The 26,054-nt window shown below is 42.9% G+C and overlaps 1 protein-coding gene across 4 annotated transcripts in view; it reads right to left on the reverse strand.

Moving 5' to 3' along the window:
- TMTC2 (transmembrane O-mannosyltransferase targeting cadherins 2) overlaps positions 1-26,054 on the reverse strand; it is a 310,935-nt gene that overhangs the window by 276,254 nt on the left and 8,627 nt on the right. For 2 of the 4 annotated variants that reach the window (XM_056574419.1, XM_056574416.1), the window contains exon 1: positions 24,915-25,298. The exons of 1 other annotated variant lie outside the window; for it this stretch is intronic. Coding sequence is in view for 2 of the 3 variants with exons in the window: in XM_056574416.1 (XP_056430391.1) it covers positions 24,915-24,997 (83 nt within the window). In the remaining variant the exon portion in view is untranslated. Of the gene's footprint in view, positions 1-24,914; positions 25,301-26,054 lie in introns of those variants that run through there. One more of the 4 variants, XM_056574418.1, reaches the window with a different exon arrangement.

Genomic DNA, 26,054 nt, shown 5'->3' on the forward strand with positions numbered 1-26,054 from the left:
ATAAGAATGTCTAATTTGTAATTTGATGCCTTTTGTAGATTTTTCCATCTTTCCTTGGCTTCTTTATGCACATTAATACAAATTTTTACCTGGGGTGCCCAAACTTTTGATCCCCCCTGTACATCTGATTACAACCAAAATTAAGTATGGAATTGTGTATTGAACTACACTTTACCATCCAATGGAATCCTTTACAAAAAAACACTAACATATTTTATATATATATATATATATATATATATATATATATATATATATTTATATATATATAACTGATACCATATAAGTTTATGGGTGACTAACGCATCATGACATTGCCTATGGGTGACAGATCAATTAAACAGACATGTCACCTGTTACACATAGTCTATGAAGGCACTTACGGCATTTCATAGATATGTTTAGCTCACAATGTATCCATTATAAAGATCCCATATTAATGTTTGATGACGGACTCTGCTGATAGACCTCAATAATTTCCCAGCAAATATTTTAAAAGGAGGCATAAATGTAAAAGGTCAACACCTTTTTTTAGTGCTGATGTGTAATATTCTTGACTTTACAGTAGGGGTACAATAACCCGCATATAGCAGGATGCGTATGTTAGCTATGGATAATGGTTATCAATTTTCCTACTAGATTTTAGAATTATTAGTATGACCAAATTCTCAGTTACTGCTACATATAATGAAATAAAATAACTATTAATAAAGATATGTGATAAAAAGCTAACAAGTTCAGTTGTGGCAAGACAAGATGTGTTATCATATAGGACACATAGGAGGAGATACCCGCTACAAACCCTGAAAATTACCGTATTTATTGGGGTATACCACGCACCGGCCTATAACACGCACCCTCATTTTACCAAGGATATTTGGGTAAAAAAAGTTTTTTACCCAAATATCCATGGTAAAATGAGGGTGCGTGTGTGCGCGCGTGTATACCCCGATACACCCCCAGGAAAGGCAGGGGGAGAGAGGCCGTCGCTGCCCGCTTCTCTCCCCCTGGCTTTCCTGGGGTCTAGAGCGCTGCTGTCGGCCCTTTTCACCCCCTGGTTATCGGCGCCGCTGCCCGTTCTGTCCCCCTGACTATCGGTGCCGGCGCCGATAGCCAGGGGGAGAGAAGCGGCGCCGACAGCCAGGGGGAGAGAAGGGGCAGCGGCGCCCATTGCCGGCGCCGCTGCCCCGTTGGCTCCCCCCATCCCCGGTGGCATAATTACCTGAGTCGGGTCCGCGCTGCTGCAGGCCTCCGTCGTGCGTCCCCAGCGTCGTTGCTATGCACGGCGCGGCGCACTGACGTCATGCGCCGCGCCGTTCAGTGCATAGCAACGACGCCGGGGACGCACGCCGGAGGCCTGCAGCAGCGCGGACCCGACTCAGGTAATTATGCCACCGGGGATGGGGGGAGGCAACGGGGCAGCGGCGCCGGCAATGGGTGCCGCTGCCCTTTCTCTCCCCCTGGCGCCGATAACCAGGGGGTGAAAAGGGCTGACAGCAGCGCTCTAGACCCCAGGAAAGGCAGGGGGAGAGAAGCGGGCAGCGACGGCCTCTCTCCCCCTGCCTTTCCTGGGGGTGTATCGGCGTATAACACGCACACAGACTTTAGGCTAAAAATTTTTGCCTAAAAAGTGCGTGTTATACGCCGATAAATACGGTAATCTGAAAAAAAGTTTACACCATACAAATCAAGTTGACAAAAAAAAACTAAGTTAAAGGGGTTATCCAGGAAAAAACATATATATATCTCAACTGGCTCCAGAAAGTTAAACAGATTTGTAAATAATTTCTATTAAAAAATCTTAATCCTTTCAGTACTTATGAGCTTCTGAAGTTGATTTGTTCTTTTCTAAGTGCTCTCTGATGACACGTGTCTCGGGAACTGTCCAGAGTAGAAGAAAATCCCCATAGCAAACCTCTTCTACTCTGTGCAGTTCCCGAGACAAGCAGAGATGTCAGCAGAGAGCACTGTTGTCAGACAGAAAACAACAACTTAACTTCAGCAGCTGATAATTATTGGAAGGATTAAGATTTTTTAATAGTAGAAATTTACAAATCTGTTTAACTTTCTGGAGCCAGTCGATCTATATAAAAAAGTTTTTTTCCTGGAATACCCCTTTAATGCAGAATGATGAAGCAAATCACCAGACGGGAGATGCCGCCACATTGACACGGCCTCGCTTTTTATTGAACTCAATGAGACACTTTATGGCGTAGCATGGAAATTAGATCAATGATTTCTGGGTAAAAATAACAGGTTTCATGGAAATGTATAGAGCAAATGACATTTTCATACCGAGCTCAATGGCATTGGGTTATAACAACAAGCATTTTACGGATACAATGTATCCCGCAGGCTCATAATCTAAATATTATAGCTAATAATACTGCATCGAAAATGACATAAACACTGTTTGCTATGGGGCTAATGGTAAAGCTAGGCAATAATGAGCAGTAAGCATGTCCGGTCACACATCGGGACACCGGCAGGAGGACCAGGCATTAGTCATTCAGCATTTGGCTGATGAAGGGCCAACACATTTGTCTCGTGTTCATGTGCTTCAGTACAATTTATAACAGCCATCCTAAAGAGCTCTGTGGTTTGGTAAACTACAATAAATAGTTATCCGTTGGCGGTCATGAGACAAGACACCAAACCAACTGTGCCCCATTCCCTACACCAGTGGTCTGAAACTGTGGCCCTCCAGATGTTGCAAAACTTCAACTCCCAGCATGTCCGGGCATGCTGGAAGTTGAAGTTTTGCAACATCTGGAGGGCCACAGTTTCAGACCACTGCCGTAGAGGGTTAATTCCACCGACAGATCACCCTTGGGTTGAAGACAGGTTTATGCTGATGATAATGTACCGAACAGACTGAATATGATGTAGCACAAAGTAGGGCTGGGCGGTATACCGGTTCATACCGAATACCAAAGTTTTTGTGCTGCACGATATGAATTTTAACCCATACCACAATACCGGTTTGGCCCCTCCCCCTCGGGAATGAATGAATTGTCAGCCCAGTGCTGTGCTGTCCCCACATCAGGGAACTAATCATATGTGACCCGCGAGCTCTGTTCTCTCCCCCCCCCCCCCCCCAATTAATTAGTAGCCCAGCACTGTGCTGTCCCCATCGGGGTACTACTCACATATGTCCCCCGCAAGCGCTGCCCTCCTTGTCCTCCTGTTTGTTGCGGCCGCCGGTGCTGACACTCTATACCAGTGGTCTTCAACCTTCAGATGTTGCATGCTGGGAGTTGTAGTTTTGCAACATCTGGAGGTCCGCAGGTTGAAGACCACTGCTCTATACTGTTTCCCTACGCCCAGGCTGCAAAAGGTAAACCAAATAAACTTTAACTCACCTTCCCTGTCGGTCCGGACCTGCTTCCTAGGGAATGGAACGTCGGACAGCCGTCAGCCTATCACTGGCCGCAGCAATGCTCCGCCTCGGCCGGTGATAGGTTGAGCGCACTGTCATGTAAGAAGCCGGCTTCTTACATGACAGTGGGCTCAGCCTATCACCGGTCGAGGCGGAACAACGCTGCCGTCAGTGATAGGCTGACGGCTCTCCGACGTTCATGTCCCCAGGAAGAGCGTAAGGCCAACGTAGGAACAGGCGTTAAAGTTTATTTTTGTTTACCTTTTGCAGCCCGGGCATAGGGATACAGTATAGAGTGTCAGCGCCGGTGGCCACAACAGACAGGAGGACGAGGAGGACAGCGCTTGCGGGTGATGTGAGTAGTACCCCGATGGGGACATCGCTGGGCTAATAATTTTTTTGTTTGGGGGGGTGGGAGAAATACCATTATATACCGTGGAACCACCATAAGTTACAAAAATACCACGATACACATATTTGGCCATACCGCCCAGCTCTAGCACAAAGATGGTGACAAGTACTGAAAGAAGCTTAAAGATAGAGGTATTGATGTGGGTCGGGAAGTGCCCAGTGGTCGGAAGTCATATGGAGTTTTTTCCTTTTTCACACTTTAAAGGGGTTATCTTCTGAACTTAAGGTTGTTCTTTTCTGTCTAAGTGCTCTCTGATGACACGTGTCTCGGGAAATGCTCAGTTTAGAAGCAAATCCCCATAGCAAACCTCTTCTAAACTGGGCGTTTCCCGAGAGACGTGTCATAAGAGAGCACTTAGACAGAAAAGAACAACCTTAACTTCAGAAGCTCATAAGTACTGAAAGGATTAAGATTTTTTAATAGAAGTCATTTACAAATCTTTTTAACTTTCTGGAGCCAGTTGATCTGTAAAAAAAAGTTTTTTCCTGGAATACCCCTTTAATTTGGTGTAAATTTCAAAGAAAAAAAAATGAAAGGTCATGGATATGTGGTTAACATCAGTCTATTCATTTGTCTGCTACCTCCTAAACATATATTATGGTATAGTTGAAGCACAGACTCAACAAGCCACTGGCCAACCCAAATCCATCCTTATCCTAGTCATCCTGGATGACATACAGGAAAAATAGCGTACAGAAAAGACAACGCAACCTTTGTCACAAGGTCACCCCGTCTTACAAGAAACAAAACTGTAATAACTTAATAAGCACATGTACAACAGGAAAACATCAAAAGGAAAAGGCACATCTGAAGTATAGCCCTTACCACACAGGATCCTGTGTGCCGCTAGTAAAAGATGATAAGAGGGAACAGTGGCTATAAAGGACTGCATTTAATTAATTGCATATATTAAGTCCTTTACAACAGCAGGCTATCAGACTGCTAGATCTAGAACAATTCTAATTAAGATGAAAATCAATAATCGGAAACATTAAACTATTAACTACCAAATACAAAATAATGGTACGTTTTATCCATAGGTCTGATACAAATCACATCCCTTCTCTTTCAGTCTATTAACATCGGAGTCACATTTCGGAACATTTATTAAATTATAAGAAAATCATGCAAGTCAGGCAAATAAGGATAATACAGGTATAGATACTTTGTCCTTACAAGTGTGTGCCCATGACATGTGGAGTAGTGGTAGATAGGGCTATTATAGAACTTGTAAATGGAATTTTCAACACTTTTCCCCTCTACTAACTGTATCTCTAATTTCTACATGTCCTGAGCTAGTGGTTAGATCAGAGATGCCCAACCAGTGTGCCTACAGCTGTTGCAAAAACTACAACTCTAAGCATGCCCGGACAGCCAAGCTGCAGGCACACTGGTTGGGTAACACTGGGTTAGAGACAAGCTGCTATAATGTCTCCTAACACACAGAAGGGAACCCGCTCAATTCCAGCTCTTCTGCACCTTCAGAACTAGCAGCAGCATAGAGCATAAAAGATGTTCTAAAGCCTTAAGCAATGTAACCTAAAAAAGGGGCGAGCAAGATATCCCAGCCATGTCTCTGTGTCTATCTCGATGTCTCACTTGGCAACTAACGCCTGCTCCCCAGACTTCAATGGGCAGCATGTAACTTTATACTTCAGTGTGCTGATCCTTCTGGTCATGGACTGCACTACTGTTTATCTCTTGTTGTCAACATACATTTGTGGTCGGTGCTCATTCGTATAGCGAGCCTACCTAACTGAACCTCTTACTGAACTCCTATTCCCTACTACATCCTGTAACCTATCTAGGCAGTCTGAGTTATGCCATGTACTGCCGCGTAGGAGTACACATGAAAATAGAGGGCAAAACTCATGAGAACAACACGCTATTACCACGCGCAATAACCCTGTTACCAATGACTGAAATGCATCGTATAATACTTACTATGGAATGGGGGTATAGTGTATGAAGTACTGAATTCCCAGCACCCCAATTTCCTAACCACGTATGCTGGCACACCACGATGTGACGTCTGTGCAGCAGCCCCAATGATAAGGGAATGACTGGATATAATGGACGAATCGCTATGCAATTTTACAAAATACGTACATGTTTAACCAAAACTTAGCAGTGAGTGCAGCCCCCCCCCTAACAAAGGCAGCGGCTGATCCCGATGAATCCTTGATATGTGGAAGCGAAGCTGAGCGTTACTCGGGAGAATTCCGTATGATGATAACCCAACAAAACATTCATCTGCTATGCAATATCAATACGTAATTATTTGCATCCCTGCAAAGTTATTGTAACTACAGTCATGCATCTTCATGTAATTCCCCAAAACCTTAAGAAACCATGACAACTGAAGGATAACGCAGCCTCTAATGTTAAACTGTCCTGATGTCGCCATGGGGAATTACCTAAAGCGTCAACTAACCAACCAACCAACTAAGCCAGCTGCCAGAGCTGATGGTTAGAGGGCTTGCGAACCTCCCTCTTGCGCACTCTTCAGGGAGGACCCACATCTAGGAGGATCCACATGTTTCTATCCAGAGACTTTGTTTTACATTTAACAACATGCTTTGTTACAGTTTTTCAGACTGAACGGAGCCTGATTTCTACTAAGATATATTATAAACGTTCTTATATTGGCTTGTGCTATCGATTTATGCAAAGTCTTTTGTAACATTACTGACCATTTACGATTTAATCAATATCAAGATTATTTTAAAATGATCACTGTCACAATCTATCATTGGATCTGAATTACTAAGGACACATTTGTTGCAGTTGCTTCACAGGAAATTATGCTTAATAGGGTTTGCAATATAATAAAGGAAAAATAAGAGCATCTGCCCCCCCCCCCCCTTTTAATTATTAACCCAGCGCTGTCCCCATCGGGGTAAATACTCATATGTCACCCGCATGCGCTGCCCTCCTTGTCCTGTTCGTTGCGGCCGCCGGCGCTGACACTCTATACCAGTGGTCTCCAACCTGCGGACCTCCAGATGTTGCAAAACTACAACTCCCAACATGCTGGGAGTTGAAGTTTTGCAACATCTGGAGGTCCGCAGGTTGGAGACCACTGCTCTATACTGTGCAGTATCCCTATGCCCGGGCTGCAAAAAATAAGCAAAATAAAGTTTAACTCACCTCCCGTTGGTCCGGTACCGGCCTCACTTGTTTCCTGGGGACGGGAACGTCGGAGAGCTGTCATCCTATTACCAGCCGCAGCGATGTTCCGCCTCGGCCAGTGATAGGCTGAGCCCACTGTCATGTAAGAAGCCGGCTTCTTTCATGACAGTGGGCTCAGCCTATCACCAGCCGAGGCAGAACATCGCTGCGCCCGGTGATAGGCTGACGGCTCTCCTACGTTCCAGTCCCCAGCGTAAGGCCGACGTAGGTGCGTCAAAGTCTATTTTGTTTACCTTCTGCAGCCCGGGCACAGGGTTACCACACAGTATAGAGTGCCAGCGCCGGCAGCCGCAACAAACAGCACGAGGAGGGCAGCGCATGTGGGTTATATGTGAGTATTTACCCCGATGGGGAGGTGGGCTGATAATTAATACAGGGGGGGGGGAAATCGCCAAAAGTTTAAAAAATACCGTGATACACACATTTGGCCATACCGCCCAGCCCTAGGTTGATAAATCGAACCTTTTATCCCAAGAAGTTGCCTGAGTGGTGGATTGCGCTATAGAACCTGGTACTTTTCCTGCCTAGCACCAGTACTTGCATCAGCCCTAGGTTGACACATACTTGACCCATTCTCTATTGGAGTGCCGGATATACATGAGCGCTGAACAAGAGAATGCCCTTTTTTTGTAGGGAGATTTGTGGCCCTCTCTACAGATTGCGGAAGGTCTAAGAGGTCAGATCCCCATGATCAGACACTTATCACCTATCCTGTGAATACGTTTTTAAACACTGGAGCATCCCTTAAACTTCTAGTAGTAAAAGTGTATAAATATATGTGTTGTTACGTTACAAGTGAAAAATGATATTACTAGAATATGAACAGTAGTAATTTAAGGGACCTGTCTTTCATAAAAAAGCTACTGTTAATGAGAAATGTTAGTAATATCAGATAATTCCAAGAAAGTTGGAATTATGGCCGTTTTATATTCATTATGTGCACTGACGGATGATTTGCAATAAAAAGAAGGGGAAAAAAAGCTTCTTATATTATTTTACGCCTGTTTTTTATTTTCATTTTCCAATGTGTAAAAATGGTTCTGGTTCCGGAGAAAACTAATGTAACTATGCCCATTGACTATAGCTCCCATGTTACCACAGTTGCACAAGATCACAGCAAAAAGATCGAACTTAGACAGGAACATATTTACATTTTCTTCTGAAGTGAGCGAAAAAATAACTTGCTCAGCATCAGGCCAACCCTAGGAGCGCAGAATAAAGCAGTCTATAAATCAAACCTGTACATTAATAATGAGATGGAAATGTATACATAAATTCACAAGCAGATGGCACTTACACTTCTCCCAAATGTACGGCGGCTCTTTCTTTGGCTTTGTGTATGTGGGTCACTTGCTTGATTAGATCTCAAGTGGTAAACCAAAGGGACTTCTAATACGGCCCCATTCTCCCTCACAAGCCTGGCCTGCTGCTAATTCATGCATCACGTTCATTATTGTTTAGGGAAATTGAATTTCCAGTTGCTCACCACACAGTCTAAAGACAAGCAAAATAACATTTTCTTTGTGTTTTACATTTGTCCAAACATGAAAAGGCTTTGCCTTGCCGAAATACTAAACACATACTGTACTTTTATTGTACGCAGAATGAGTTTACGACGCGACTGCTGGTCTGAAATAAATAGTCCAAACAGAAGCGGCGCATCGCAGCACAGAACATGTGCCAGTGGCCAGCAATAAAGAAAATCCTATTAAAAGTGTTTATTTACTTTCATTAGTTTCCAACAACAGAACAGGCCAGTTGGAATTCACCTTAAGCAGCCAACCAAGACAAAAAGCAGATATTCATTCCAGGCCTAGTCCATTACGCTAGGCATTTTCTGTGCTTTAGCAAACATGTTGAATCTAATGTCATTTCTCTTTGGCTTTTGCAGGTTTTTGACAGGTTACACTTTTTAAGGGTCCCACAAATTCTTAACAAGATGTTAGTATTTGTTGTAACAGTGACAAAAGTGCTTACATCCTTGAAAAGCTTAGCGCTCTGTCTAAAGACTAGAATCCAAGTGTCACAGGAGCGACTAACAAGACCCTTTATTTTTAGATCTTTGGAGAAATGGAATACAAAAGGTGTCGTAGGTGTCACTAGCGCACTCAAAATACAGTACATGTCCTTTGTATGAGGAATATGAAGCATCGTACAATCTGGAAACATTTTTAAAATCATAACAAAAAAGTAGTAGCTGCAGTGGCAATAGGGACAGTTTTGTAAAAAAGAATAAAATGTGGTACGAATGTTCCCGATACAATTGTACACACTGGCATAAAACTAGACCAAGCTTTGTGCCACCTGGTGAACATGTGCGCCACAAAATTTGTATTCAAACTAGATAACTATATCCTATTGAATAGTGCTTACAAGCCTTTGAAAGCCAAAATTCATGTGTTATTAAAAGTAAAGAATAGCGAGACAAAAGTGTTCAAGAACATCCCAAAAAATTGGACAATTTACTATAAAACAATGTTTAACCGAAACATCTATTAAAAGGGTTTATCCCATGATGAACACTTTACACTATCCACAGGATAGGAGGTAACTGTATTGTCGCAGGGAAACTAAACCACCCCCCTCCCCCCGATGGGTGACTCAGGACCCCAATTCTTGAGGGCCAGACCCTCCCTACATGTGATTATACACTTAGCCCATATACTGGGATAGGCAATAAAAACCCTTTGGGTAATCCTGTGGATAACACAATGACTATAAAGCTGGTACTGGAGAAACAGAATCCCTTTATTTCCAAAGTAAGCAGGCCACGTTGTCTAGATAGTTCACCCTAGAGCAGGGTTTCCCAATCAGGCTACATCCAGCTGTTACATAACTACAACTCTGAGCATGCTGGCAGTTGAAGTTTAGCAACAGCCGGAGGCACCTTGGTTGGGTAACACTGCTGTACAGTGAGCCACAGATTTATCTGGAAACTTGTGGGATCCGTTTGGACGATTCCTGGTGGGTAATTTGTATCAATTCTAAAAATTCACTGTAGTACATAAGAAAACACTTAGGGCAGGAACACACGTTTCAGATACGGTGCAGATTTTCTGCAGCAGAAAATGTTCTAAAATTAGAAGTTGATCCAGCTGGAAGTGGAAAGTATAACACTGTCCTTGATACTTCCCCTTCCAGTTGTATATATTTCTGCCTTTGGAACATTTTCTGCTGCAGAAAATCTGCAACGTATCTGTAACGCATGCTCCTATCTTTGGGTTGCTTGAGGAGATGCAGCGAGTTGCAGGAGAGGGGGGACACAAAGGCACTGCTGTAGCTTGTAGAAAGGGTTTTATCTGAATTAACAGCCGTACTGCTCATTATTGCTGTATAATGTCCTACATGCTGTTGCTGCTTCTGTGAGTGTGCCACAAAGACAAAGCAGAACAGGATCTCCACTTCTGTGTGCCCTGTGTATGGAAGACATCAATGCAGACAGTCTTCCCCAACCCTGCAAAAGTGGAACTTACCTGCATTGGGAAAAACTGGTGAAAATGCCTGATACTAGTAATATAAGGGCCAGAAATACCACTAGTACTGCTATTCCTTTTGTTGCCTGAGGGTACGTTCATGCGTGCCAATTTTGCTGTGTATTTTCTGCTGCTGATTTTTCTACCCTTTGACTTCAATGGGTAGGAAAATCCCCAGCAGGAAATATGTAGCAAAATATGGAACTCTATTAGCTTCCATTTTTAGAGGCGCACAGACTTTTGCATGTGCTATACACCGATGCATGTCATAATTATTCAATCCTAAAATGATGACTTGTACAGAGGAAGGAATGCAGGGTGAAATTATATATATCTATTTTATATATATATATATATATATATATATATATATATATATATATCCTGTAACAGAACACTGCTGCTAGTATACTGTCCACCTTTACTAAGCATGTGGAGAAAAGTTTCGTTTTTTTCCACCTTTTGAAATGCACAGAAACAGCAGCAACGCAAAACTGGGTAAAGATATAAAGAGAAAAATGAATCTACAGGTTGTATAAAAATCCTGTAGCATGTTCAGACCCTGAGCAATAAATGAAAAATAAAAAGCGGATTACATAAATGTGGAATATGTTGCTTTTAGTATGTGTAAACCATGCTATTCATTAGCATGCTGCGCTTATATAAACCATAGGACATGTTACAGAAATATTTGTCTTGGCTTCTATGGCATTAACCTTTTGAATGCATTTCTGTAATAAACAGACATTATTTCACATTATATATTTACATTAAGCAGTTCGGAAACTTTTTTTTAATGCACTGCTAGTAAAAATGTCTGAAATGGTTCCTTCATAAAAATTGTTGTGAAAACAGGTGAAACCTGTTACTGGGTATATATGAATTTTTACACTCCGACCCCAATTTATAAATTCGGATTACGAACAAGACTCCTTACATGGCTAATGGAACACAAAACGTTCTCAAAATGTGGAAAATGTATCATCGGCAAGCCTTTATGCCCGTCACTTGTTCCATGCCGTCAAGCTTTATGTTTGTATTTACATAAACGTCCAATGTTCTTAAATGACATAGGATTTACTCCACCTACTAACTTGGTCACACCACTGTATTTTAGCCTGGCACATGCTGACAGGTCAAGGAGCCCATAGCCCCCAAATAATGCAAAGCTGCCCTTTTCTAATACATGTAACCTAGTGCATGAATTATAGAGAAATCCTACATTGTAATAAAAAGCTGGGTTCAAGTGGCATCACAACAGTAACATATCTAAGCTAGGTTGACACATGATCTACCGTATATACTCGAGTATAAGTCGAGTTTTTCAGCACGATTTTTCGTGCTGAAAACGCCCCCCTCGGCTTATACTCGAGTGAACTCTCCGCCTGTCAATCCCTTCATCAGTGGTCTTCAACCTGCAGACCTCCAGATGTTGCAAAACTACAACTCCCAGCAAGCCCGGACTGTCCGGGCATGCTGGGTGTTGTAGTTTTGAAACCTCTGGAAGTCCGCAGGTTGAAGACCACTGCGGCCATCGTCATCATCATTCAGACCCCCCCCCCCGTTTGTTTTGTACTCAACTCCCCTCGGCGGGACGTTAGGGTGAGCTGGTCCGGGCCATCTATGCTGCAGGGACCATCCGGTGAGGATGGTTAGTCGTTGCGGACTGTCCATTTTCACCGGGGGGGCCTCTACTCCGCGCTTTGGGCCCGGCCCCGGAGTAGTGACGTTGCCTTGACGACACCGTTCATGCGCAACGTCCCTGTGCGTCGTCCTCAAGGCAACGTCACTACTTCGGGCCCGAAGTGTGGAGAAGAGGCCCCCCCGGTTAAAATGGACAGCCCGCAATGACTAACCATCCCCACCGGATGGTCCCTGCAGCATAGATGGCCCGGACCAGCTCACCCTAACATCCCGCCGAGGGGAGGTGTGTAGAAAACAAAAAGGGGGGGGGGGGCTGGATGATGACAAAGGCCGCAGTGGTCTTCAACCTTCTGACCTCCAGAGGTTTCAAATCTACAACACCCAGCATGCCCGGACAGCCAATGGCTGTCCGGGCATGCTGGGAGTTGTAGTTTTGCAACATCTGGAGGTCCGCAGGTTGAAAACCACTGATGAAGGGATTGACAGGCGGTGATGATGAAGGGGGGGGGATGATGACGGGAGTCTGGATGATGACGGGGGTCTGGATGATGACACAGGGGGGGATGATGTATTTCCCCCCCTAGGCTTATAGTCGAGTCAATAACTTTTCCTGGGTTTTTGGGGTAAAATTAGGGGTCTCAGCTTATATTTCGGGTCGGCTTATACTCGAGTATATACGGTACATCCAAATCTGCAGCACAGAAATTAAAAATCCACAAAAATGTAGTTTAAACATAGCTTATGGGCGTGTTCACACAGTTTTCATGCAAGGTCAGACATGGGTTCTGCATCAAAAATCCACACACAAAAAAAATAATAATAAATTGTGTGCTATTCTTTTCAATGGGAGTATGCACGATAGTTCACACAGCGCAGAGAAAACTTCTTACGGGTGCGTTCACACGCTATTACTAGCAGCGGGTTTCAAGCCGCGGGAAACCTGCTGCGAGTTACGCTACCACAGACAGTCCGCAATAGTGTCAGATTTGCGGACTGTACACGGACCCATTTAAATCAATAAAAGAGTAACTCGCAGGGGGTTTCCCGCAGCGGGAAACTTGCTGCTAGCTACTAGCTTGTGACAGCACCCTAAAGAGGAATCTCTGTAGGATCCGTGTAGGGCAGTCTGCATGCAGATAAAAAGGGGTACCCCACTGGAAAACATTTGTTTTTAAATCAACTGGTGCCAGAAAGTTAAACAGATTTGTAAATTACTTCTATAAAAAAAATTTGAATCCTTCCAGTACTTATCAGCTGCTGTATGATCTACAGGAAGTTCTTTTCTTTTTGAATTTCCTTTCTGCCTGACCACAGTGCTCTGTGCTGACACCTCTGTCCATTTTAGGAACTGTCCAGAGCAGGATAGGTTTTCTATGGGGATTTGCTTCTAGTCTGGACAGTTCCTAAAATGGACAGAGGTGTCAGCAGAGAGCACTGTGGTCAGGCAGAAAGGAAATTCAAAAAGAAAAGAACTTCCTGTGGATCACACAGAAGCTGAAAATGTTTTCCAGTGGAGTATCCCTTTAACCTCTACCGAAGGAAGGTAGTTCATGTCCAAAACCGCAGCAAAATGTGCAGTAGGAATCTAAAGGTATGTCCCTAATGACTGCCAAGGATTCCACAACTTGGAAAAACCTGTCATGTAAAGGGGACCTTAAAAAGCTTATTTCATGTTTAGGCTACATTCACAAAAGTGTCATGGCTTCTACATGTAACAAAAGCTCTGATAGCTATAAGGAATACCTCTTTAAATTAATCTCAACTAATCCTATTGGATCAAACCAACTTCTATTCAATCCCTTAACTTACAGTAATAGGCTTAAAAGTTTTAAAGTTTCCCTCTAATTGATGTTCAGGCGGCAGGATATTCACTTAAAATTTTGCCGCCACTTGATGTCCCATGACCTGCTCCGAAACTATTGTGATCTGGAAACTTGCATGGCAAACCTGTCTCCAGATCAAAAACATTTTTGAACAGGTCACAGAATTAGAAGCCGCAGCGAAATTTAGGCGCACACCCTGCCACCGTGACAAATTTAAGATAGACTTTTAAAGAGTTGGTGTGCATGATCAGTCCCTTTATGTCACCATACGCATTATGGTGGACTTTAATGTAGATCCACGGCAGAAACAAGAACATTTTATGGTGAATTTGTTGCAGATTTTGGCTTCAATGGAGACTTCAAAAGGGAAGTCATTGGTAAAGTCAGCAACAAATCTGCAGTGTAAACTGACGTCATGTGGTTTTAGTCTGTATTTTCACATATCCAACCTGTGTGAAGGTACCATTGCAGAGACTATATTACCCTAACTAAAGCCAAAAACAGAATTTTTATAAATAGTGGTAAGAGGCTATATGGTAAATGCACCAGATTTCTTCATGATTTTCTGGAAAACATTGTATTGTCTTTGTGACCATTAAGTACCGAAAATCTAGAAGAAAAAAAAAAAAAAGAAAAAAAAAAAGAAAAATGATTCTGAACCAAATACACTGTAAAATTATAGGACAGTGATCTTCAACCTGCGGACCTTCAGATGTTGCAAAACTACAACTCCCAGCATGCCCGGACAGCCGTTGGCTGTTCGGGCATGCCAGAAGTTGTAGTTTTGCAACATCTGGAGGTCCGCAGGTTGAAGACCACTGGTATAGGAGTTAATACTCACGTGTCCCCGCAGCTCCGGACCCGTCACCACTGCCCTGGATGTCGCCCTCCATCGCTGTCGCCGCGTCCCTGGGGTATCCTCGCTCTCCGTCGCCGCCATCACGTCGCTACGCACGCCGCTCCTATTGGATGACTGGACGGCATGCGTGACGATGTGATGACGACGAAGGAGAGCGGCGGCCATGCAGGGGATTCCGGCACGGAGCAGACACCGAGGAGGCAGGTAAGGTCCCTCCCCGGTGTCCTGTAAGCTGTTCGGGACGTTTGATCGCGGTGATACCCTGTATTAACCCTTCAGATGCGGCGATCAAAGCTGACCGCCGCGTCTGAAGCGAAAGTGACACCTAACACGGCTGCTCAGTCGGGCTGTTCGGGACCGCCGCGGTGAAATCACGGCGGTCCCAAACAGCCCGACTGAGCAGCCGGGTTAGTGTCACTTTCATTCAGACGCGGCGGTCAGCTTTGATCACCGCGTCTGAAGGATTAATACAGGGCATCAGCGCGATCGGTGATGTCCTGTATTAACTGCGGGTCCCGGCCGTTGATGGCCGCAGGGACCGCCGCGATAGGACAGGGTTTTAATGTGTATTTGCCGTATAAGACGCACCCCCCCCCCCCCCCCCCCAGGGAAGAAAAAGTGCGTCTTATATGGCAAAAAAATACGGTAAGCTACTTACAGCTTTACTAAAAAAAAAAAAATTAATAAATAAATATGCCAAACAACACAATAAAAAGAACAATGTTGAACTCTGAGCACTAGTTCATGCTTTATTCACCTCCAGCAGACGTTCACCTGTCCCATGAACTGACTTTTCGCTGCACTGCTCTTTTGTGAGTATTTAACATTCCTCGGACAACAATTTCAGGAAATACTCCTAGTCCCACTCAGCTCTTGACATTCGGCTCCCCAGTGTACTGCAGGGGTCAACAAGTGATGAGATCCAGGAGATTCCCATTTGCTGTTTTTTCTAGTGTGCGCAGCATAATTTAGTGCAACCCTCACAATTGCTGCAACATTCTTCAACCCCGTACCAGATCCTAATGAAAGCAGCATGTGGTATGCTAGCGCACTTTATTGGTAGGCAGATAAATGTGGCCAAACATCTGAAAATCTCAAAAAGAACACATGATAGTAATATTCTTCATGAATTACTGTATGAGCCTGCTCAGAGTCCTCTGTAACAGTCCTGCACACTACATTTCCCAATTTCATTGCCCTTTTAACTCATTTGCTATTTCTTACCTTAGCGGAGCTCACACTGACATGGTAGAGAAGATGAAATTACTTTAGATATGATATTCTTATCACTATCGCATCTTATCACAAAAGGTTAAAGTCAACAAGTTAGAACTTGTACATCTTTAAGGATACTTCAAAAACCACTTTACAATTTGTCTCCCAGGCACTGATTGACTAATAATAAGGCCTAAGCAGGGACAAGAGAAGAATATATTCTCATCAATATGTGATATGTACAGAAATTATCCTTACAGACCAAAAGTAACTACAGTTTATATTAAAGGGGTTAACTGCCATAAGGTGATTTTAGTACATACCTGCCAGCCAGTAATGGACATGCTTAGGAAGGATCTGTGCTAGTCTTGGGGCTAAATGGCTATGTTGTGAGATCATCATAACGCTGTGGCTATTTCCGGTTGTATTTCATTCTCAAACTACACATCCCATAGTACCATGTTTGGAAGTGTGAGGTCACTTTCCTCCCTCCCACACATCAGCCGCCCGACCCGTTGAAACACAATTGAGTTGCAATTCAAAAGACCAGTGTTTTCTAACCAGGATGCCTACATCTGTTGCAAAATGATCTCTCTCGCACCCATTGAAGCAGGACAGGCTCCCTCTGATCACCTGACTAGTGATGTCAAGTCTCAACGCACTGGGAGAACCTGAGACCAGAGTAATTTTGTATGCTGTTAACAACTAATATTGGGCGTAAATCACAAAAGAATTGCAAGACTTCCATCACACACCGGTACAGACACTGTATTATGAACTACACTAACTTTACAGCCCCTGTAGAATAAACAAAATAAAGAAAACCTGGTATACCCCTTTACTAAGGCAGATAACTGTGCGCTATAAAAGGTTTATCAGTTCTCTGTAGTCATATGGCTGCTCATGGTAAACCTTCCTTTTAAATAATGGGGAAATACAGGGGGATAAGTCAAATATCTCCCTATCAATAAAAACAGCACTACAGTAAATTTGGAACCAGAACCCATTCATTCTCAGCATTTGGGATGGAAGGTTGGGGTCATTGTAAATGGATAGGGATATTATATCTTAAATGAAGAATACAGGATAACTACTCTAAATAATTCTTAAAACATAAATTATAAATATGATAGATAGCTAGATAGATACAGTCATGGCCGTAAATGTTGGTACCCCTGAAATCTTTCATGAAAATGAAGTATTTCTCACAGAAAAGGATTGCAGTAACACAAGTTTTGCTATACACATGTTTATTTCCTTTGTGTGTATTGGAACTAAACCAAAAAAAGGGAGGAAAAAAAGCAAATTGGACATAATGTCACACCAAACTCCAAAAATGGGCTGGACAAAATTATTGGTACTCTTTCAAAATTGTGGAAAAATAAGATTGTTTCAAGCATGTGATGCTCCTTTTAACTCACCTGGGGAAAGTAACAGGTGTGGGCAATATAATAATCACATCTGAAAGCAGATAAAAAGGAGAGAAGTTCCCTTAGTCTTTGCATTGTGTGTCTGTGTGTGCCACAGTAAGCATGGACAACAGAAAGAGGAGTAGAGAACTGTCTGAGGACTTGATAACCAAAATTGTGGAAAAATATCAACAATCTCCAGAGATCTAGGTTTACCTTTGTCCACAGTGCACAGCATGATGAAGTTTGCAACCCATGGCACTGTAACTAATCTCCCTGGGCGTGGAAAATTAATGAAAGGTGTCAACACAGGATAGTCCGGATGGTGGAAAAGCAGCCCCAAACAAGTTCCAAAGATATCCAAGCTGTCCTGCAGGCTCAGGGAGCATCAGTGTCAGCACAAACTATCTGTCGACATTTAAATGAAATGAAACGCTATGGCAGGAGACCCAGGAGGACCCACTTCTAACACAGACATAAAAAAGCAAGACTACATTTTGCCAAAATGAACTTGAGAAATCCAAAATCCTTCTGGCAAAACGTCTTGTGGACAGATGAGACTAAGACAGAGATTTTTGGTAAAGCACATCATTCTACTGTTTACCGAAAAAGGAATGAGGCCTACAAAGAAATGACCACAGTACCTACAGAGAAATATGGTGGAGGTTCAATCATGTTTTGGGGTTATCTTTCTGCCTCTAGCACTGGGTGACTTGAATGTGTGCAAGGCATCATGAAATCTGAGGATTACCAACGGATTTTGGGTCACACTGTACAGCTTCCGAGAACTTTGGTCTTCTAGCAGGACAGTGACCCCAAACATACGTCAAAAAGGACCCAGAAATGGTTGGCAACAAAGTGCTGGAGAGTTCTGAAGTGGCCAGCAATGAGGCCAGATCTAAATCCCATTGAACACCTGTTAAAATTGCTGTTGGGAAAAGTGGTCCGGTCACAAAACCGGATACGGGTCACAAATGAGCCGACCAGAGTCACCGTTTGACTCTGGTCAGCTCATTAAAGTAAATGGATTTCAGTACCGGTCAGCCTGGGGAACGGGAGCACCCCTTTTCCCCCTCTCCCAGCTAGATCCGGCAACCGTAGGCTGAAAACGAGGTGTGAATGCAGCCTAAGCAAGACCTGGAGCAGTTTGCAAAGGAAGAGTGGTCCAACATTCCGGCTGAGAGGTGTAAGAAGCTTATTGATGGTTATAGGAAGCGACTGATTTCAGTTATTTTTTCCAAAGGGTGTGCAGCCAAATATTAAGTTAAGGGTGCCAATAATTTTGTCCAGCCCATTTTTGGAGTTTGGTGTGACATTATGTCCAATTTGCTTTTTTCCCCTCCTTTTTTTTTTAGTTTAGTTCCAATGCACACAAAGGGAATAAACATGTGTATAGCAAAACATGTGTTACTGCAATCCTTTTCTGTGAGAAATGCTTAATTTTCATGAAAAATTTCAGGGGTGCCAACATTCATGGCCATGACTGTAGATAGATAGCCAGATAGATAGATACTGGTGAGAACTGAAGCTCAATTCATAAAGCAGACAACTTCACTTTTCTTTTTCTAAAAGACACTACAGCTGGGGGGAGCATTCTTCTTCATCTCCAGAAGAAAATGATAAAATCCTTGTGTGGCTTGTAAAAGCCAGGAACACTATTGGCACAGTTTTCTTGTGCTGCAGAAGGAGCTGAACTCACTCAGAACCATGCAGAGCAGGCCAGCTCTTCTGAACAACATAGGAGAAATTGTTATGCAGCACAGATTTGCGCTACAGCTGCAAAGCGATTTTCCAATGAGGCATTTACAGCACGGCCAGAATAAGAAATCTCTGGCTCTCCTACACAGAACTGTTAATTCGGTATATTTGTTAACACTTAGTCACTGATCCAAGATATAACGTTATCTTGTGAGGTTAAAAGAACTCTGAGTAAATGTATATCATTTAACAGTATATGGATCGACTATCGTTGGAGATGTTTTCTTTACTCCAAAAAAGTAGGTGGATTGTAATATTAACTACCTAATCAAGTGAATAAGCCAGTGTTTTCCAAACAATGTGTCTCCAGCTGTTGCAAATCTACAACTCCTAACATGAAGCATGCTGGGAGTTGTAGTTTTGCAACAGCTGAAGACACACTGTTTGGAAAACACTGGAATAAACAGCAGTAACAAGATAGATGTACATAAAAATATCTTGAGTACTATCAAAAAATTTATATTTTAGATAAAAGAAGCCAAAGTTATACATGTTTCAAATTGTATAAGAAATATGTTACACTTAAAATCCCCATTTCCTCCAGCACTTTTCCAACTGTATTGAAAATGTGACAAAATAGTTTTATTGCTGGAAATGACAAACAAACATGAGTCATATTGATTTATAGACAAAGGCACAAGTAAATGTGTCATTACGGCATTTCATGTACTCATATGTATGTGTGCGTGTGTTTTTGAGTGTAAATATACATGTATGTATGTGTGTGTGTGTGTTTTTGAGTGTAAATATACATGTATGTGTGCGTGTTGAGTGTAAATATACGTGTGTGTGCGTGTTGAGTGTAAATATACATGTATGTGTGCGTGTTTTTGAGTGTAAACATTTATGTGTGTGTGTTTTTGAGTGTAAATATATTTTATATATATATATATATATATATATATATATATAAATAAATAAATAAACATCTATAGTGTACAGACCACAATAGCAATATTTAGTTACATGTTAAATTCCATAGGGGCCCGTTTTATGGATTGGTCAAGCTGCTAAGTTTTCTTCATACGTGTTTATAGTGGTAAAATGGGTCTGATGCGGCGTACAGTGTCTGGTAACACCTTCACGTACACAAGTCTGGATTTAGAAAGTTTATCCAATTTCCCTCACTGTGTTCTAAACATCTCTCCCCCTGGGTGAAAACTCCTTTACACTTGCAAAAGTCACAGGTTCAAAATAAATAATAAATAATAAATGAATAAATATTTACATTTCACATCAGCAAATAGTATTTACTTTGAGGTTTTACAACAACTTGAAAAAGAAGATACAATACTATCTTAACCCTTTAATGGCCTGAATAAATGAAACCTATTCCCACACAGTAGCGAACAATAATTAGGACGTAAGGCTTGGTTCACACCTAGTATTTTGGTTTTTTTTTTTTTTTTTTTATCAAAACCGGCACTACAACGGACACACAGAAAAATGTATCATGTTTTGTTTAATGTTTTGCATCTATTCTTGGTTTTTATGATAAATATGCTGCACATGAATACAGCATTAGATATCATTTCTATAGGTTATTGGCAGCAAAAAAAAAAAAAAACGTAAAAAAAAATATAAAAAGTTGCTACACCATTTACTACTTGTGATCAAAATCTAAACAAACTGACCCTTAGGGGGCACTTTACTACCACAATCATACATACTTTATCGAAATAGTAGATCATTGTACAGAGAAGCACAGTATGGAAACTATCAGAAGGGAAGATTATTATAGGGGGATGTTTAAAGATAAATATTGTTATTTAATAATAAACAAACAACAGTAAAGTATAAAACATGACACTGTCAATACTGTAACACTCAGAAAAGTCCTGACTTTTCAAGAACAGAATTGTCTAGAATTGTACAATTCCTACCAACTCGTGACTTACTCCTTATATACTCTAAGATGCTTTGTTTTTGTTTTGTTTTTTGTTTGTTTTTTAATATATTCCACACAGCTGCGTTCAGTTTGCACCTTTTTCAACAAACAATCCTGGAACGGAAACAACACTTTCCATACTTCCACATCAACTAGATGCAATAGGATGTGATTTTTAGCAACCAATAAAGTGATACGTGCATGTCCCAAAAGGAGGACTGTCTGATCCTATTGATAACATATGCAACATTTATCTTGCTGACCCGATCAATAGAGCGATTGATAGGGTACGGTTAGGGTGCGTTCACACTGAGTAATTCAAGAGGAATTTACTCGAGTAATTCTTCTTCAATTATCCGCTTAGAAATAATTAAAGGGGTATTCCAGGAAAAAAACATTTTTATATTTCAACTGGCTCCAGAAAGTTAAACAGATTTGTAAATTACTTCTATTAAAAATCTTAATCCTTTCAGTACTTATGAGCTTCTGAAGTTAAGGTTGTTCTTTTCTGTCTAAGTGCTCTGTGATGACACCTGTCTCGGGAAACGCCCAGTTTAGAAGCAAATCCCCATAGCAAACCTCTTCTAAACTGGGCGTTTCCCGAGACAAGTGTCATCAGAGAGGATTTAGACAGAAAAGAACAACCTTAACTTCCGGAGCTCATAAGTACTGAAAGGATTAAGATTTTTTAATAGAAGTAATTTACAAATCTGTATATATAAAAAAAGTTTTTTCCTAGAATACCGCTTTAACATCTGCTTTGCCATTGACTTCAATGTATTTTACTCTGCACTGTTCACACTGCGTAAATTCCTTTCCACTAGAAGAACAAACCTGTTCATTCTTCTTGCGCAATATGCGAGCAGAAAGCCATTGAAGTCAATGGTAAAAAAAAATTCTGCTTGAAATCGTTTCTGCGCGGAAATTCTGCACGAAAAAAATAAATAAATAAAAAACGGAAATTCCAATTGGTGGTTGTAGTCTAGAATAAAATAAACAAACAAATAAATAGTTTCCTCCTATATTCCATGCAGAAAATCTGCACGGAATTAACACTGAATTCCGCGCAGATTTTCCGCATGGAATATAGGAGGAAACTATTTATTTGTTTATTAATTTTTTTCTGGACTACAATCACCAATTGGAATTTCCCTTATTTTTCGGCGCAGAAACGAATTTTGCATTAAAAAGAAATAAGTTATAATTACGCGGCTGAATTTTTACGCAAGGATTCCTCTCCTATTCCTCAGTGTGAACGCACCCTTAGAAGGTGGACAGACATTGATCATAGTGGGAACTCTCATAACACAGTGTAAAGGCTGCAGTGAATGATGAATGTGCAGGTAATGTAATCTCACAGATATGCTGTACGAGCAATCAACCACTATCTCTGTCTCGCAGCATAAAGCTGGGGTGTGTGAGGTGCGGACTTTAAACAGCTCGCATGCCTATCAGTGTTCCTTCTGGCGGCATGGGCACTGCAGAGTTATTTGCACACAACTATTCCATTAGCAGTGCATGTGGCATCTTGGAGACTCGACTTTCCTCTATGCCCTGTCACAAAGAGCCGCAGTTACCAGCTCACACAAGCCCAGGGGATCCATTCACTCCCCACAGTAAAGAGAAGGCTGATGAAAGCTGTCAGAGTAAATCTATGCTCACTTTTTGGATGGTTTAATTTCAATGGAGCATGAAAGTCCCCAGGATGGTTAATAGGCTTAGCCAGGCTTGCCGTTCTCCCTAATATATTTTAATTATGCATCAGTCTTAATTGTAATCAGATTAAAATCCTTGAAAAAAAAAAAAAAAAGGGGGGGGCACAATTTGGAGTTTTCCCTTAAGGTTACTTAACAGGACTTTATAACGCAGGATCACGACGGAAGGAGAAGCTTAGTTGCCAATGACAGGAGACTATTGAGTGGGGGTCTTTATATTGTGGATCTTCAGCTGTTGCAAAACTGCAACTTCCAGCATGCCCGGACAGACGTTTTAGTTTTGCAATAAATGGAGGTCCACAGTTTGGTGATCACTGCTGTAGAAAATATATGATATATGAATAGGGTGCCATGGTGCTGAAATAATAAGAATGCTTCTTATTCACAACACAAATAGAATGGCACTAAACAGGTATGTAGCTTTAAGATGATCATTATGTCTTACAGCAGTGTGTCCCAACCAGAGAACCTCCAGCTGTTGCAAAACTGCAACTCCCAGTATGCCCCGACAGCCTCCGGCTGTCCGGGCGTTGTTGTTTTGTAACAGCTGAAGGCACACTGGAAGGAAAACACTGTTTTACAGTTTAGTGCTGCACATTTCTGATCCCTAGGGTGACATTATCTCAACATGTCAATTTGACAAGACTTTGGGTACACAGTCCATATATTATTCATTTTATATTATTATCTATGACAGCTGCATTCTTAATATCCTAAGGACAGAACTGTAAACCCAACTTTACTATGCTCCAAATAAGCAGCAGTTCTGGATCCTGACAGGTGGATGACCTGGGAGTTGTAGTGCAGTAGTTACAGGTAATCCTGGCACTAATGACCTGGGAGATGTAGTGCAGCAGTTACAGGTAATCCGGACACACTGCTGACCTGGGAGATGTAGTGCAGTAGTTACAGGTAATCCTGGCACTAATGACCTGGGAGATGTAGTGCAGTAGTTACAGGTAATCCTGGCACTAATGACCTGGGAGATGTAGTGCAGCAGTTATGGACGAGTATTCATGAGACTCTGGTGACCTGGGAGATGTAGTGCAGCAGTTACAGGTAATCCGGACACACTGCTGACCTGGGAGATGTAGTGCAGTAGTTACAGGTAATCCGGACACTGCTGATCTGGGAGATGTAGTGCAGCAATTCTGGATGAGTATTTCTGACAGGTGGATGACCTGAGAGATGTAATGCAGCAGATATGGATGAGTATTCATGACACTCTGCTGACCTGTGAGATGTAGTGCAGTAGTTATAGGTATTCCTGGCACTCTGGTGACCTGGGAGATGTAGTGCAGCAGTTATGGATGAGTATTCCTGACACTGGTGACCTGGGAGATGTAGTGCAGCAGTTATGGATGAGTATTCCTGACACTATGATGACCTGGGAGATGTAGTGCAGCAGTTATGGATGAGTATTCCTGACACTGGTGACCTGGGAGATGTAGTGCAGCAGTTATGGATGAGTATTCCTGACACTGGTGACCTGGGAGATGTAGTGCAGCAGTTATGGATGAGTATTCCTGACACTATGATGACCTGGGAGATGTAGTGCAGCAGTTATGGATGAGTATTCCTGACACTATGATGACCTGGGAGATGTAGTGCAGCAGTTATGGATGAGTATTCCTGACACTATGATGACCTGGGAGATGTAGTGCAGCAGTTATGGATGAGTATCCCTGACACGGATGACCTGGGAGATGTAGTGATGCAGTTATGGATGAGTATTTCTGACAGGTGGATGACCTGGGAGTTGTAGTGCAGTAGTTATAGGTAATCCTGACACTGGTGACCTGGGAGATGTAGTGCAGTAGTTATAGGTACTCCTGACCCTAATGACCTGGGAGTTGTAGTGCAGTAGTTATAGGTATTCCTGACCCTAATGACCTGGGAGTTGTAGTGCAGCAGTTATGGATGAGTATTCCTGACACTGGTGACCTGGGAGTTGTAGTGCAGCAGTTATAGGTACTCCTGACCCTAATGACCTGGGAGTTGTAGTGCAGCAGTTATAGGTAATCCTGACCCTAATGACCTGGGAGTTGTAGTGCAGCAGTGAAGCATGGTGCTGAGCTGACAGTAGGAAAGTTGCACTTGCAGTAGGAGGATGAGAGGTCCCGGGCAGGATAAAGTTTGCCTCCTACCTGTCATCATAGCAGAAATCAGCGTCCAGGGTGTTGAGATAAAGCAGGAGCCCCAGGGCGCCGCTCAGCACCTCAGCGATCATGTCTCCTGCCCTCCGCCGTGGCTCCTGCTCTGCCCCCCGCGTCCTTTGTCTCTCCTGAGGGGGATCAGAGCCCACTCTCCATGCCTGCTCGGCGGGGATGGGGCTGCCCTGTGCACTCGTCACTCCCGGGATGGAAGCTTCCTACCCCATGGCAGTGCTCCCTGTGTAGACGGGCAGGATGCTGCGCTGGGCTGACAGTAGCGCTGCTGATGGCAGGAGCGGCTCTCCTCCCAGCTCTCCCGGCAGCAGACTGTCAGCACTGAGCGCAGCCGACCAGCAGCATCCCGGGAGCAGCAGCGTGGGGCTCACTGCCGCCTCACTGCGCATGCTCCGCTGTCCTCCCCTCTCCGGACACGCCCCCTATTCTTCTCCCGTACCCCGCCCGCTCCCTCATCTGTCACTCACTGTGACACCTGGACCATGCGATCCCTCCGCGGGCATTATGTCTCCCACTGAGCCCCAGAGCTGTCACATCCTCCCTGCTTTGTTCTTGGAGGACTGCTCTGTACCCAATCGGGATTATGGAAAAGATGCATACTAGACGTATTACTTAAAGGAAAATCAGTTGTGGGCTTGGGGTATGTTGTGGATTTGGGGTATGTTGTGGATTTGGGGTATATTGTGGATTTGGGGTATGTTGTGGATTTGGGGTATATTGTGGATTTGGGGTATGTTGTGGATTTGGGGTATGTTGTGGATTTGGGGTATGTTGTGGATTTGGGGTATGTTGTGGATTTGGGGTATGTTGTGGATTTGGGGTATATTGTGGATTTGGGATATGTTGTGGATTTGGGGTATGTTGTGGATTTGGGGTATGTTGTGGATTTGGGGTATGTTGTGGATTTGGGGTATGTTGTGGATTTGGGGTATGTTCACACAGGACTGAAATGCTGCAGGTCACCTCCGATCCACAGTGTCTGCTGCGTGGATGAGAATACAAATCACATGCACTTTGGTGGTGACTGGAATCTGCTGGAGATTTAGGCTAGGTTCAGACTATGGAATGTACCGGCAGAAAATTTCCGCCCTGAGATTCCGAGTGCGGCCGGTGCCGATA

The sequence above is a fragment of the Hyla sarda genome, chromosome 4 (assembly GCF_029499605.1).
Source record: "Hyla sarda isolate aHylSar1 chromosome 4, aHylSar1.hap1, whole genome shotgun sequence".
NCBI classification, from domain to species: Eukaryota; Metazoa; Chordata; class Amphibia; order Anura; family Hylidae; genus Hyla; species Hyla sarda.